Below are 15,732 nucleotides of genomic sequence, written 5' to 3'. Positions count from 1 at the left end.
AGGAATGAAATGGGTTCAAAGTGTTTGCTAGATTCTAGTCAACGGGATGCATAGTTCCACCAATTAAAAATAATGACATGTTTTTGGTCATACTTAGATTGATGAAATACTCAATTTCCAGGGAGGAAAGAAAACCACCAGATTCTCAGCCAACAAGACTATGTACACTTTTCTAATAAAAATATTAATCAGATTTTTCTCAGTTAAGCTCTCCCTGCTTTCATGAGTTTCCTCATTGCCTTTCAATGAATAACATCCTTCATTTTAAATAATTTATGACAGTTTGATAGCCTTCATATCCAATACTAATCAATATTTTTCATATGTTAGCATTTTTAATCAATGAATAGAATCATAGTCTTAACATTTAATGATTCTTCACAGTAGTCGTACAAATATGACTTAAATAAAGCATAAGAAAGTTTTTTCCATTGTGGAATGTTGTTTTTACACATTTATGTATGTCTAATAATAAGCCCAAAATAATCATGAAATAGCCACAGTTTTCACTGTAGACATTTTCATTGATTTAAGTGGTTTTCCTGATGAGTGATGGAAAACTAAGAAGATAAAAAGAAATCATAAGTTATTTTGGCATTTTAACATTGGGAAAATTGAAGTATTAAAAGCATATAACAATAAAACAAATTTTTATTATTTTTCTTTCATGAACATTTTACTTTGATAACTCTGCTACGTGACATAATTCCTTCTGCTTTTCACACATATTTTTTTCATGTTGGAAGAAACATCTTTCACTAGAAAAACTACGTGGTTGCATATTTTAAGGTAGCATAGCTAATTCTCTAAAAAGAACGAAGGTCTACTTTTTGGGCAGGTAAGATAATTAACAACCAAAAAGAACAAACATATATTAATTCCATTAATATTATTGTAGTACCCTGAATTTTTTCTTTTTCCAAAAACTTATTGAAAATGAAGTCTTACAGCCTTGTGCTGAGAAGTTATTGGTCACTAAGTAACAATCACAGAAGGGACGGTCTTCCTAGTCCCTGCCTCCAACCCACCCACCAACCGGAGAGTTTGTGGGCTTTGCACTCAATGTTTGTTTGTTTCCACCATCTGATGGTGTGTTATTACACAGTGTGTTATCTGCTTATATTTTTTGTTTTCTAACATAGAAGGTTTAATAATCCAAATACCTCCAAGAAAATTATATGTTTCACTGGCCAAGATATTTTACATCGCCGGTAGTTAACATCAGAAATGTGAAATAGCATACAAAGTTGTTGTTTTCTTGTTTGTTTGGGATTTTTTAGAAATGTCAAAATCGATCCTTGAGGAAGAAAAACTAGCTTTCAATTAATGTCTCCAAATAAACTAAATTACTAAAATTAATTGGTGTCCTTTGGATAAAATGGCTTCTGACTGTTTCCAAGGCCAGCCTGTCACTCTGGCTTGTCTTTTATTTCCAGCATTGACAGGTTCTCCATTCTACGATAATAGAACGTATGTAACTGCACAAGGTTCCCACCTCTGCTCTGCTCATGTCTGTAACATCAGCCCCACTTCCTGTTCAGCCCTTCCCCTACGACTTCTCTATCCCAGGTTCAAGAACAAACACCTTTCGGTAGGTAGGACACGTGGATGTGACGCAGAGTCTGGTTGTCGCTGATCCAGCCTCCTGTTTGTCTCTGGACTTGCATCTCATCTTGTTTCGAATCTCGGATCCCCAACTTCACAACTGATTCTGATACATCGGTCCCCTAACTGGAGTCACACCACGCATTGCTGATAATGTTTTATTTTCTGAATTCAAATTTAACTGGGTTGTTCCTTCCCAATTAGGTCAGGCAGATCTAGGCAAGCAAACCATTTTCACTTTGCTAAACTGATTTTCCTGTACTTGGGTATTTCCTGAGATATGGGCCTCTTAGGCAGAGACCTTAACAAAACACAAAGGTGCTCCATTCTATTTTCGGCAAGAGAATGAATTATCAAAGTTACGTGGGAGGGCATGGTAGAGGTCATGCCTATAATCCTATCACTTCCAGAGGCTGAAGCCAGAGGATTGCTTGAGGTTAGGAATTTGGGATTGGCCTGGGCAATAGGGAGACCCTGTCTTTATAAAAAAATAAAATTACGTAGTTGAGTGTGGTGCTGTGTGCCTGTAGTCCCACCTACTCTGGAGGCTGAGGCAATGGATGGCTTGAGCATAGGAATTTGAAACAACAGTAAGCTATGACTGTGTCATTGTACTACAGTTTGGACAACAATGACCCTGTCTCCAAAAATAAATAAAATAAAATAAGATAAAACAAAATAAAATATGCATAATGAACTACAGGATTGCCCTGAATGTGGCAATTAGTACATACAGTGCAATGTACTAAATGTGTATACATCCCTCTATGTCAAAATACTAACTCCCACGGTGACGGCAGTAAGAGGTTGACATTTGGGATGTGATTAGGTCATGAGAGTCTCATAAATGAGATTAGTGCCCTTATGAAAGAGATCATAGGGAGCTTGTTTGTCCCCTTTCTACCATGAGAAAACACAACCAGAAGGCTCCATCTGTGAACCAGAAAGTGTGCCCTCGCCAAAAGCTGAATCTACTCTGGTTCCTTGATCTGGGACCTCCCAGCCTCTAGAACTATGAGAAATAAATTTCTGTTGTTTATAAACTACTCAGATTTTTTTTTTTTTTTTGGTAATTGGAGCCTGAATGGACAAAGACATTCACATCACAGAAGCAACAGAACTTCTTTATTTACGTGTTTTCACAAAATATTTTGTGTCTGCTTATTATCAGCCTTCATTCAGACTTGAACACATTTTCCTCCATGTTGCACTTAAAAATTTAATGTAGTTATTATTTTATTAAAAACAAGAGCATAGTGTTAGCTATTATCTCACTCTGTTCACTCCGGTCCAGGGCTATTAAATATAATTAAAACATTTAAAAGGGTGAGCTCACCACAGAACTTTACATTTTGCCAAAATATGAACATTCTCAGGTATGTATCTTATGTTTGAAAACCTAAGCAAATGTAGGTTTGAAAACCTAACAAATCCACATTGGGGTGAATATAGACCATTCTATATTCTTCACATGGACACATATTCTAGTCATGCCCCATTAAGTTGAATAACAACACCGAAAAAAGATAAATTTCTAAATAACAGTTGATAGCAAAGGGGGTTCATTTAAATAACAATGCCCTTGTTTTCAGACAATGCTGAAACTATATCATTTTTCTCTTAGCAAAAGTTACTCACCCAGTAAACACTTAGGTAAATAAAATAAAGTGACCACGTATGATTCTCTATCACATAGGGGGGCGCCATTCATTTGCTATTATTGAAACCTCGTGTTTCAGATAAAGTTGTTTAGCTCTTGGAAATTGCTTTTATTCCGCAGCTTCCTTTCCTTTCCCCTGTGCCTTATTTGAAAACAGTAACGGGACTCCCATTGGGTGGACCTAAGGTTCTTTCTGTAACATGAAGAGAAACTGTCCTTGATCCCGCCCCTCAGAAACAGGCAGCTGCTCCCCTCTTGAGACTAATTCATTCCCTTCAGGTATCTCTGCTATCATCCTCTGCCACCCCCCACCCCCACCACTGAGAATTCCTTATCCGCCTCCTGAGGAAGACATCAGGTTCTGTGCTTCTCCCCCGGACCAAATGTCAAAGAACAGCATGAGTATTACTGACTACTCCTCTGCCCTCTGCCATACGCATGAGCTGGACTTCAAACTTTTAAATTTAATTTCAGCCCCACCAAACTGCCCACTTTAACAGGAGTGACAGGAGGCTCCGTGGCATCTGTAATTACTGCAGAATTTGAATATATCCATCAAAACAGATTGCAGCTGGTGGCTACATAAGCAAGGATTGATGATGTTGTTTCTATTTTTTTGCGCTCAGGTTGACAAAGGTTGAAAAGACCAGGGACTCCTTTCTTCCACTGGAGAATCATGGACTTTTATGAGACTGGCATCACCTGTGTGCTACGTCTTCTCTAGAGTTATTTTATCAGATAATATACTTGGTGGATTACATTTTTTTTTTGAGATTAACAAATTTTTTTTTTTTTTATTGTTGGGGATTCATTGAGGGTACAATAAGCCAGGTTACACTGATTGCAATTGTTAGGTAAAGTCCCTCTTGCAATTATGTCTTGCCCCCATAAAGTGTGACACACACCAAGGCCCCACCCCCCTCCCTCCATCCCTTTTTCTGAGATTAACAAATTTTATCTTTAATAGGTATTTTCATTTATATGCATGTCCAGCCTGAAAATATATTTTTCCTCATTTTTTTTTTGTTTTTTTTTGTTTTTTTGGAACAGAGTCTTATTTTGTCACCCTGGATAGAGTGCTATGGCATCACAGCTCACAGCAACCTCAAACTCCTGGGCTCAAGCGATCCTCTTGCCTCAATCTCCCAAGTAGCTGGGACTACAGGTGCCTGCCACAGTGCCTGGCTATTTTCTTTTGTTTTATTAAATCATAGCTGTGTACATTGATATGATCATGGGGCATCATTCACTAGCTTCACAGGCCAGAAAAGCTATGTTAACCAGTGTGATGAAAGTGTGTCAAACGGTCTGTGGTGGATTACATTTTGATTATTCAGAACCTTATCAGAGCGCCTCATTAGACTGGCAGTTTTCAAAAATCTGTCATATTCAGATTTTTTTCTCCATGCAGTGTGTGGCTCACAGTGATAAATCCCCGCTGAACACAATGAAATGAGGATAAACATCAGCTCTTTGGAGATGACCCCCCACCCTGTCTGTGTTCTAAACTACTTGAATCTATGTGTATTTCAATTTCAATTTTGTCTATCTCGAATGCGTTTACTTTCTGATTTTTATAAGGAAATCAGCAAATTTATTAAAATCTTATTTTTGGAGATTGACTTCTACTGACTGACCAAACAGAGGCTAAAGTCCTAGACAGAATTACAGTAAGTTTAATTCTGACTAGAAACTACAAAACTAAACTTATTTTCAAAATTTAGTTTTGGTTTTGGCATCAATTATAGTCATCTTTCCCAGACTTGTTAATTCTTCAGATTAGCTGGGGGTTGTGCAAACATTTAGATCTTTAGCTCCTCTCCCCACAATTTGAGGCAGGGCTCAGAAGTCTCTAATTTGAAACAAGCTCTCTTTGTGACTGTTACGATCTGACAGTTTTGGTTACCACTGAATTAGTTCCCAAGATGCTGTAGTATTTTTCATGATGAATATATGTCTTTCATTTTTAAGAACCAACAAAGTCTTACTGGTAACAGGATTTTTTTTTAATTTTCTTTTATGGAAAATCTGAGCAAAGTATCAATTTTTTCAACTTAATGCTTTTACAAAAGCCTGGATAAATTCAGGGAGAGAGGTCAAAAGGAATATTACCATCTTCTTCATTCCTCAATGAAGAAAGCTCCCCTGGTGTGAATTCAGGTTTATTTAAACACCAAGACATTATGACTAATACACTGGATGAGAAAACCCATTTTCAATTCTAATTTTTTCCATATAAGTATACTTCCTGAAATTTATTATTGTTTTACTTTGGCTTCTAACCTGAAAAATTAAATACTGAAAGTATCTGTCAAGTTTTGCAGTTTTCCTGCAAAGTGCTGTAAAAAACAGATCCAAGAGTATAAAACAAATGTCACTTTCATAAGACCAAAGGAACATTTGACTTTCAAATAAAGAATGTACCTGAACCCACGTTGTAGAGAAACAGAGACATTAGTTTAATATTAAAAAATACTGCAGACTAGAAAGTGAAAAATGAAAATGTATAGACTATGATGAAAATGTCATCACAGGCTCAGTAGCAAGAGATTTAATGTGGAATTTCACAAAAAATGCAGAATATTAATAGATTATAATTCTTATGAATGCTATGGGAGGACAGTCAGAAACTGACATCTTAATGAAGAGAACAAGGCATTTATTTTTAATCACCTGACTTTTGGTATACACATACACATGCACACATTCATATGAAGACCCTTAATTTCAAGTGAATATTTAGAAACTCCTGTTGGTGATTTTTCTCTGGCCTTTATTTTCTAAGGCTTAGTTAATTCTCACTAATAAAAATCACAAAGGGCATTTATATGCTTTTAGAATTTTATACCATTTATTGTAAACTTAAAAAACTGATATATTTTGTGATTTTTTTCCTGAAGCAATCATATGCCTTGATCTGCATCAGAATTCCACACCCACACCCCCCAAATCTATTAAAGCAAGCAGTCAATAAAAACAAAAGGCACAAAAGAAGACTTAGAAACTTTTGCATATAAATATTTCTCTTTGAAATGTGCAATTGACAACATCTCACAGACACACATTTTGCCCTGAAACATTGAGTTCATTCATTATATTTGTTTGGATGAAACTTTGTAGTTGAATTGGCACTAATAAATATTGAAGATTTTTGTTTCCCTATGGAACATAACTGTGGAAAACAAGATACAAATAATGTTAAAGATCAATAGGAGATGGCTCCTTTAACCTTAGAAAAATTAATTGCAAAGTACTACTGAATCATTCCAAAGAGAAAAACACACCTATACAAGATGTATGATATTACAGACAAAATATCTACGAATAGTGATAATAAAAAGAAAGCACAACTATCATTTTAATATCTATTAAAAAACACATATCATAATGTACACAGCTATTATTTAACAATAAAAAAATAAATAAATAAAAAATTTTAAAAATATTATCATTGATACATGTATATTTGCATGTATAAAATGTATATCTACATTTTATCATTTATTTTATAAAATTTCTACGTAAAAATGAACTCCCTTCTATATAAAGCATTTATTTTATGATAATATGCAAATTAATTATTACTTCAACCTATATTTTATTGGTGTCAGTTGTCTCCCTCGATAACGTATAGTAAATTTATTTATTTTAGGCTTTTCTTCATTGTTCCTAATTAGTTATGATATTACAAGAAAACTAGTTCAATCTAATTTTAAAATTACCAGCTAAATTGGCTGAATTGAGCAATTTTCACATGTTTATATTAAAGTAATTTTCATTTTCAAAAATTTTTACATTGTATAGATAATAATATGACTTTTCTCACATGAGATTACTGGTTCACATTCTTTTCACTAAATAGCATGTGCTAATCTAACAATTTTTCAGCTTGCCTTGTGGGAGTGGATTTCTTTTTATAACAAAATACTTTGGTTAATTGTTTGCGGTGATAGATACTGCAATTACCTTGCCTTTTTTTTTTTTTTTTTTTTTTTAGGACAGTCTCACTCTGTTACCCTGGGTAGAGTGCCATGGTGTCATATTTCAGAGTAACCTCAAACTCCTGGGTAGCTGGAACTACAGGTGCCCACCACCACACTTGGCTAGTTGTTTTTATTTTTAGTAGAGATGGGGGGAGGTCTTACTCCTGCTCAGTCTAGTCTCAAATTCCTGAGTTCAGGGATCCATCTGCCTTGACCTCCCAGAGAGCTAAGATTATAGGTGTGAGCCACCTTTCTAGGCCAATTACCTTGATTTGATCCTTATTCATTGTATTCATGTATCAAAATATCATGTGTAACTCCCAAATATGTGCAATTATTATTAGCAAAAAAGATTTATTTTGAAAATATTCAAATTATATGTTATGATAAATAAGGTTCCTAAGCACGTGGCTTTATAGCTATAATCTATTTCACTTGTGCTTATGGAGGGTAAGTTTCTGGGGCTCTACATTCATTTCAAGGTAGATTTTGTGAGTGTAAAATGTATACCATAAGTTCTAAAACAATTGCTAAAGTAACAAAACATTATAGCTAACAAGTCTACAAAGGAGATATAAGGGAATCACTTACAATTCTATGAATCTAAAAGAAGCCAAAAAAAAAAAAAAACAGGAAACAAAAGATGTGATTAAAAGGAAATAAATAGCAAGATGATAGATTTAAACCCAATTACATGGTACTCATATCAAATATAAACGGCCAAAATGCTCAAGTCAAAAAAATGGAGACAGACTGAAAGAAAGGAGACCAAGTTATATCTTTCATGGAAGAAATACATTTCAAATACAGAGTACAAATAGGTTAAAAGTAAAAGTACGTAAAAATCATATACCAAAATCATATCCAAGGTAGAGTTAATAAAAAGAGCTCTGGAGTGCCTCCATTAATCTCAGACAGATTCGGGATAGATAGATAGATAGATAGATAGATAGATAGACAGACAGATAGACAGACAGATAGATAGATTTCAGGAGCAAATAATATTGACAGGGATATGAACATTCCTTTGCCAGTAGTAAAGGGATAATTTCATCAAATGGACACTAAAATCCTAATTGTTTATGTACATTTTAACACAGCTTCAAAATATGTGAAGCAAACACAGGTGTTACAAGGGGAAATAGACAAATCTATAAATAGAGTTGGAAATTTCCACATTCCTCTTTCAGTAGTCGATAGTTCAAGTAGACAAAAAATCAGCAAAGATATATAAAGCCTGAACAACACTGTCAAGCAACTTGACTGACTTGAAACAAAACTGGACCTGTTTCAGATGGAGATAATGAAAGAAAATACACTGATGTGCAAATGTATAGATGAAAAATTAAAGTATTCACATGCATGTATAAGATCAATTTTTAATATAAATGGATATTCAAAAAAGTATTTCAACAGTTCAATGATTTCTCCATATTTTTCTTTGTGTTTTTTCCCCTAAATTAACCCACATAAGGATTTTACTATTATCGATGTGCTTCTAGTGAATCGTATACATGGGGACAATGGATGGCGATACTTATTTATCTTAAAATTAATTTCAAAATAAACTTCAATTGATGAAGCTTAAAAAATTTCATCTTACGAAAGATACACTCTTCATGAATCATAGTGTCTACCGTAAAAGGTGAAACATGGAAACTGAAATAGTTACTTAAAATACATTATGGCCGGCATTTGTCTATGGCTCTTAAAATAAATTTGAAGATGATTCTATAAAATACCCCATATTCCTTCAAACTTAGTTGTAATTATCAGCTATGCCATTGTTTTTATTATCTTCTAGGAAAACAATAAGCACTCCCAATTGAATTGTGGCACTGTACCGTAGTAACAATTTCTAAATATTAACATGTTAAATGTACACGTGTCCTAAGATGTTAAGTAGGTGTATTCTGCGATGTTAAAATGTGAATAGATGTGGCTTTTCAAATCTAATCTTTTTTTTTTTTTTTTTTTTTTGTAGAGACAGAGTCTCACTGTACCACCCTCGGGTAGAGTGCCGTGGCATCACACGGCTCATAGCAACCTCTAACTCTTGGGCTTACATGATGCGATTCTCTTGCCTCAGCCTCCCGAGCAGCTGGGACTACAGGCGCCCGCCACAACGCCCGGCTATTTTTTGGTTTGCAGTTCAGCCGGGGCCGGGTTTGAACCCGCCACCTTCGGTATATGGGGCCGGTGCCTTACCGACTGAGCCACAGGAGCCGCAATCTGAACATAAAAACATGTCTCCTTTACTATAAATTTTGTGCAAAGTGAATTCAGACTCTGTGGAATCACTGAAATAGTCATTGTAGGCCTAGTGCTTTGGGGGAAATTTATAAATTCTCTGCCATAAATACTTGAAGTAAGAAAGATATTTTCATCCTCCCTATTGGTTCATAGCAAAAATAACAGTAAGGTCAAAAAAGGCTATAGAACAGGAGCAAACTCATTACTAACACAGAAACACTTAACATGCATGAAAGAGTTCATTATACTTTTTTCCAAAATTTTTCATCTAAGAGTTTTTGCTGCTGTCTCCAGAAAACTGGAATTCTTTGCACAAAGAGTCTAAGCCAGTGGTTCTCAACCTGTGGGTCGTGACCCCACAGGAACTGTATTAAAGGATATTAGGAAGGTTGAGAAACACTGCTCTAAGCAGTGCGTTCATTCAATTTGGTTACAATACAACCCCGGTTGTATGTTAACACCTGATCCCAATTAGGAATTGATCTTGCCCTGGGCACTTTCATTCTTCAGGGTCCCACAGATAGGAGAATAGTAGATACTAGGACGACCTGTTGACCCAGGTAAGAATTTTTTAGAAAACAATTAGAAATTGTATGGTGCAGATTGTATGAGGTATGTGCATATATATTCGCATGTATATGTATTATTAAAAACAGATTATATATTTCAAAGAAAAAAATCAATCTACATATTAAAACACAATCAAGGAAACAGAGCAAATCTCATTTATTTTAATAAACTGTATAATCAAAATTGGTCTTTTAAAAAATTTCTAATGTCATAATAATAAGGAAATTGAAAAGGTTTAATAATCCTATGAAATATTTTTCTCCAAAGAAATTCTTTTTTAACATCTGCAATTTATTTTAATAAAGAAAGTTACAGTAACATGTGCTTCAGCAGAAACTTTGTATGTGCCTGGTGGTAAGTTATTAAAGCCTTTGTTAAGTTTATAAGACATAAGGTGAATGGAATCAGATCTTAGATAAATGATAATATGGAAAATTTTATCAGCAAAACAATTTTTTTCCTGTAGGTTGCACCGTTACATGATGGACTACAAACTCCTTTACAGTACTATTCTTTAAAACTTTTTATTTAACATATGTTTTCGGTATGAGTAGATATTTTCAGAACAGATGTGTAAGCGGTTTATTCAGTAAAACATCCTAAGTGTTTTCTTGTACAACTTCATTTAATCCTTTCAATTTAACCCTCCACTTCTGAACTTCCTAAGCCACTTGGGAGACTTACCTTATCTTTTCTTTGTTTTTCATCCTGGTATATAGTCCAGTGTTCTCCGTCATTGCTGTAAGCTAGTTTGTAGGAACCAACAAACTGTACATGACCAAAATCTTTAGCTCCTTGTGTAATGATGCCAGTTACTTTGGTAGGGACAAGAAGATCCACCTGAAAGAAGAAAAAAAATAGTTTAAATGCAACAACTGAGTCTTGTAAATTTGCAAGTCTTTTAACACAAGAGATTTAAAATCATATACAAGACACAAAATCAGCCTGGTTATTTGCATTTTGAAACCAAAGACTGAGTCTATTGTTGGCTTATAGTTTTGATTCTGCCACTGGATAAATGCAGTCTGAGTTGTTCTGCTTGAACAACTATTTTGACTATTTTGAAATAAAATAATGGTACTTCAGTCCACCAATTAGTTTTATATTAAAGGGATTTACCTATTTGTACAATTTTTGTGTAACTGAGATAAAACAAAACTAGCAGGGCCGATCTTCTAGAGATTGATCATTACCTCCCAGAGTTATAATTCAATATACTGACTTTACTGGTTAATTCAATAATAAAAATAAAATTGTAGCTGTGTACATATCAAGAACAAAAACAGTTTGAGATATTTCACCATTAGACATTAAATACAAGATCAATCTTATTTCCACGAATTTTAAGAGATCCCATAATATATATAAATGAGTAATAATTAGTAATCATTGGCCAATGAAAATCTCCTTTGAGTAAATGTCAAGTAGTCTTTAAAAATGAAGGAAAATTAAAAATATGCATTCCTCACTTGTGAGACTCATGCTCATCATGTATTCTTTTCTGCAAAATATATACTTGTAGGAAACACCACCTAGGACACTGTAGATTTATCAAGATGTAATTGAAATGTGAAACATCGGCGGGATAATGTCTTGTCAAAGAAACCTATATAACTTAGACTAGTTCAATGTTTCCCTCCTTTTTCTCTCATTCATTGTTGCATCTTTTCTTACATCTTATAACTTTAATTTTTTTTTTTTTTAAAAAAAAGGTCTAGAAATCTTTGTTTTCCATGTGGACAACTCTCAGAAGAACTTTGCCTTTCATTTCATTCATGTTCCTTGATCTACGGCTTCCACTGTCCTCTTACAATAGCCACCTACTTCCACCTATTTCCTCTGACTCAGTGCCCGGCTACATCCTTGATCTTATCATCTTTAACTGTCGTGATCCCACGTATGATCTTGGTGCTTTCAACCACTATGTCCTTTTGTTTCTATTTTAGGCTGTCTATCCTGTGAGATGTAAGGTAGTCACAAATAGATAGTGATGGGTCAGACACAGGCCAAGAATGAGAAAAGAAAGAGAGGATGCATAGAAGAAGACCACATTTAGTGACAAAGATGTTCATCAAGATGTGAAAAAAGTCCCCAGTGGAGTCACAGCCTGTGAATATGAATATTTATAATCTGTGTAGACTTTTTGTTCAATTTCTGGAACATGGATCAAAGATAGTAGGCTCAAATCGGGCAATGAAGTAAAACCACCTTTCATGCTTTATTAAAACATTTCAGAAAATTTATCAGACTTGAAAGTTAATTTTTTTTTTTTTGCTATTTCTCAAACATTATCTAAAATATAGTGTGTGTCCTGTAAAAATACAGGATGACAAAATTAAGATATCCTGGGAAGGAAATGGTCATCATCCTAAGTGTTTCTTGTACAATCTCATTTAATCCTCTCAATAACCATAATACCTTACATGTAAGGTAAGATCCCATCTCCACTTTACAGATGAGGTGACAGATACTCAGACAGGCAATGTTAGTTCCATGGTGTATAATCCAAAAATAAATAGTAAACAAAGGAGGATTGCAGATTCAAAGCCATCTCTTTCTGACTCAGAGGTTTACCACACTTTGGTTTCTAAGAGTAATGATCAGTCATTGATTTTTTTTTTCCAATGAGTAATCACTCATTGATCTCTCATATTACCCCTCAATCATTTATTCCCATTTTCTGTGACTACTTCAGAAATTTCTAAAGAATCACTATGCTCGTCAAACTGACCAAAACAATTTTGGATTTACAACATTAGCAAAACCCCATGTTTTACTGTGAATTGTCTCTCTGTTCTTTGACTGCCTGGACTTAAAACTCTGGATGGCTTTTGTTAAATCCAAATGTTACTGCACAGAGACACCAGGGCAAAGCTGCTATTCTCCAACGAGCGCGTGGTGTTGCTGACTCAATAAATAGTTAAATGTCTCGTACAGAGCCCTGTGTCACTGTGAGCCCTGTGCTTGTGTCCATCACAAGCTGGAAGTGCACAGAAACTCAAACAGTGTCACCAAGGATGTAGACACCTCCAGGGATGAATTCTGCAGACCCTAAACTCCTTTAAGTCCTTAGTTAAGATGACATGGCGTCTTCTAGCATCCCTTTTCTGTGGTATTTTTAAAAGTCAGCTGGGTTTCCTGCTGGGTGGAGATGTTTTCTCCTTAATTTGTGTGTCTTGGTTCTTTACAACAGATATATTTTTCTTCCACTCTAACTGCTCCCCTTTTCCAACACTTTTTTTTCTATCTAGAAATGTTTTTCTTTTTCTTTTTTTTTTTCCATTTAAGCCAGCCTCTCTGCTTAAATAGTCATCAATCTGTTTCAAGCTGGATTTTGTCCTAAAATTTGCTATATTAAACTTAAAATACTAGGCCTAAGCCAACCTTCTTTTAGTAAAAAAATAATCAGAAACTCACACTTAACATGATGTTGCTGAAACAGGCTGTGTACAAAACAAACCCATCCTGACACACACTCAGACCACATAACCCCAGAGTTCGGCATGCAGGATCATTCTAGAAAAGCGCGTTCCTCAGGCCCTAATGCTTGCCCCTTCCCTAGGGCCACTCTGCCTTCTCACAGATCTTCGGGGTTAATTGCAAAAATTATGGACACAATATCTTCTGGATTTTTAGATGTTCACCTCTTAACGTGTCGCTAAAATAGAGCAGATGATTTAGGAATCTAGGCTGGCTCATTAGCACACCCACAGCTTAGTCCACTGCATTTGGTGTCTGTGTCTGTCTGAGACGTCCTCACACAGAACCGGCCCTCAACAAAAGCTTTGCTGAATGAATGGGAACTGTTTCCTAACTATTCTCTAGGAACAAGGATCAATCTATATGGATGCTACTATGTACCCTAGCAGAGAAGGCTATCTGCCTTTCTCCTAGTTTTTCTGTATCAGGGAAACACAGTGTCACCTCTCTGTCTTTCATTTTTATTTTATTTTTTTACTGCAGAACATAAGTAATTAAAAAATCCTCTTTAAATCTTCAGGAATTTATGAGAGTCCGTTTACTCTCCTGGAGCTGGGTGGTTTTGGGTCCTGAATGGGCTGAAAAATAAGGATAATAATCCCCATAGGATTTTATGAGGATGAGTTAATACTTATTGTGTACAGCAATATGTGGACTATAGAAGACTTGGATAACAACAAGATGAAATAAATAAATGTGAGGGAATAATTTAATTTCAGTCTGAAAGTACCTTGATAGAAGGATATAGAAACAGGAAAGTGAGTGGCTAAACAGATCCAGAAACAACTTCTGGCTGTTTATTTTACTCACCTTCTTAGGATTTATGGAAGTTGGTCATTTCATCTTTAGTTAGAGAAAGTTTGAAATAATTTCAACTGCCATTTATGAGTGAAATGGTTAACTTAAATTCATATAACAAATTTCATGGAATCGTATGCATCTCTATTTAAACATTGGCTTTGTTGCAATAGGGAACTGGTTCTAAAATTATATTAAAAGAGAAAATTAGATGAATAGTGAATAGTACTGAGAGATTTATTTCATTCTAAGAGTCAAAACAAGAGGGAAGATACTTACAGAAATGAGGCTTAAGTGACGCAAAAGTAAACAAGACATATGCCTGAGAATTATGTAGAATTATAATTTTTTTGTTGTAAAACATCCTGTGATGTTTTAGCAAACTATGAATAGTTTTAGAGCATGTCTAACTTAGACAAATGGTGTAGAAAGTTTGTGAGTTTTTGTTTGTAAAAGGTCAAGATAAACAACATTTCATACATTTTGGCAACACCTTGATTTTGGCTCCCTGGAAAAAGATGGGGCAGACTGGGAAAGTAACTTGATTTTCATGGAGACATTCTAGAAGGGTTGAGGAAAATGGAAAGTGATACAGATAAACAGATGTACAAGACAGTGAACACAGGCTAGAAATTTATTGCAGAAATGCACCACTGAGCTGTATCTAAATAACTATTTAGAATGATGCAAGTAATTCAGCTGCATATTTCTACTGAGAATGGGAGGCAGCATAATAACTATGAATATTTTATATTTAACATTTTTATTTTAATACTTTAATTTATATTAAATTTTAAAATTTAATATTTAAAATTTATATTTATAAATTAAAAATATTTAATTTAATATTTTATTTTATTTTAATGAATGTGAAACATGCTGTAAAATAACAGAAGAGAGGCTGGAAACAGTGGCTCAGCCTGTAATGCTAGCACTCTGGGAGGCTGAGGTTGGTGGACTGCTTGAGCTCGAGAGTTCCAGACAAGCTTGACCAAGAGTGAGACCTCTGTCTCTATTGAGAAAAAAAAAAAAAAAAAAGAAAAGAAAAATTAGCCAAGTGTTGCGGTGTGTGGCTGTAGTCCCAGACACTCAGGAGGCTGAGGGAAGAGGGCTGCTTGAACACAATACAATAGTTTGAGGTTGCTGTGAGCTATGATGCCCGGATACTCAACCCAGGGTGACAGAGTGAGACTCTGTCTCAAAAAAAAGACATTAAGAAACAACAACTTTCTCACACCATCTGATACAATTATTGCCCTCCTTATTTTATACGTGTTTTTAAGACAAATGTGTTATTATTCTAAGCATTTGAAAGATATTATTGATTACCAGACATTGATTAAATTTTTCATTCATACTTGTAGGCAATTCGTTTATACTTTC

The 15,732-nt window shown here is 34.8% G+C and overlaps 1 protein-coding gene across 2 annotated transcripts in view; it reads right to left on the bottom strand.

The window, feature by feature from the left end:
- EDIL3 (EGF like repeats and discoidin domains 3) overlaps positions 1-15,732 on the bottom strand; it is a 434,578-nt gene that overhangs the window by 14,231 nt on the left and 404,615 nt on the right. For both annotated transcript variants that reach the window (XM_053587072.1, XM_053587080.1), the window contains one exon: positions 10,756-10,911. In XM_053587072.1, the coding sequence (XP_053443047.1) occupies positions 10,756-10,911 (156 nt within the window). The remainder of the gene's footprint in view (positions 1-10,755; positions 10,912-15,732) is intronic.

The sequence above is a fragment of the Nycticebus coucang genome, chromosome 1, assembly GCF_027406575.1.
Source record: "Nycticebus coucang isolate mNycCou1 chromosome 1, mNycCou1.pri, whole genome shotgun sequence".
Classification (NCBI taxonomy): domain Eukaryota; kingdom Metazoa; phylum Chordata; class Mammalia; order Primates; family Lorisidae; genus Nycticebus; species Nycticebus coucang.
Note: the sequence above shows the minus strand (reverse complement) of the source record. Positions and strands in the feature narration are given on the sequence as shown.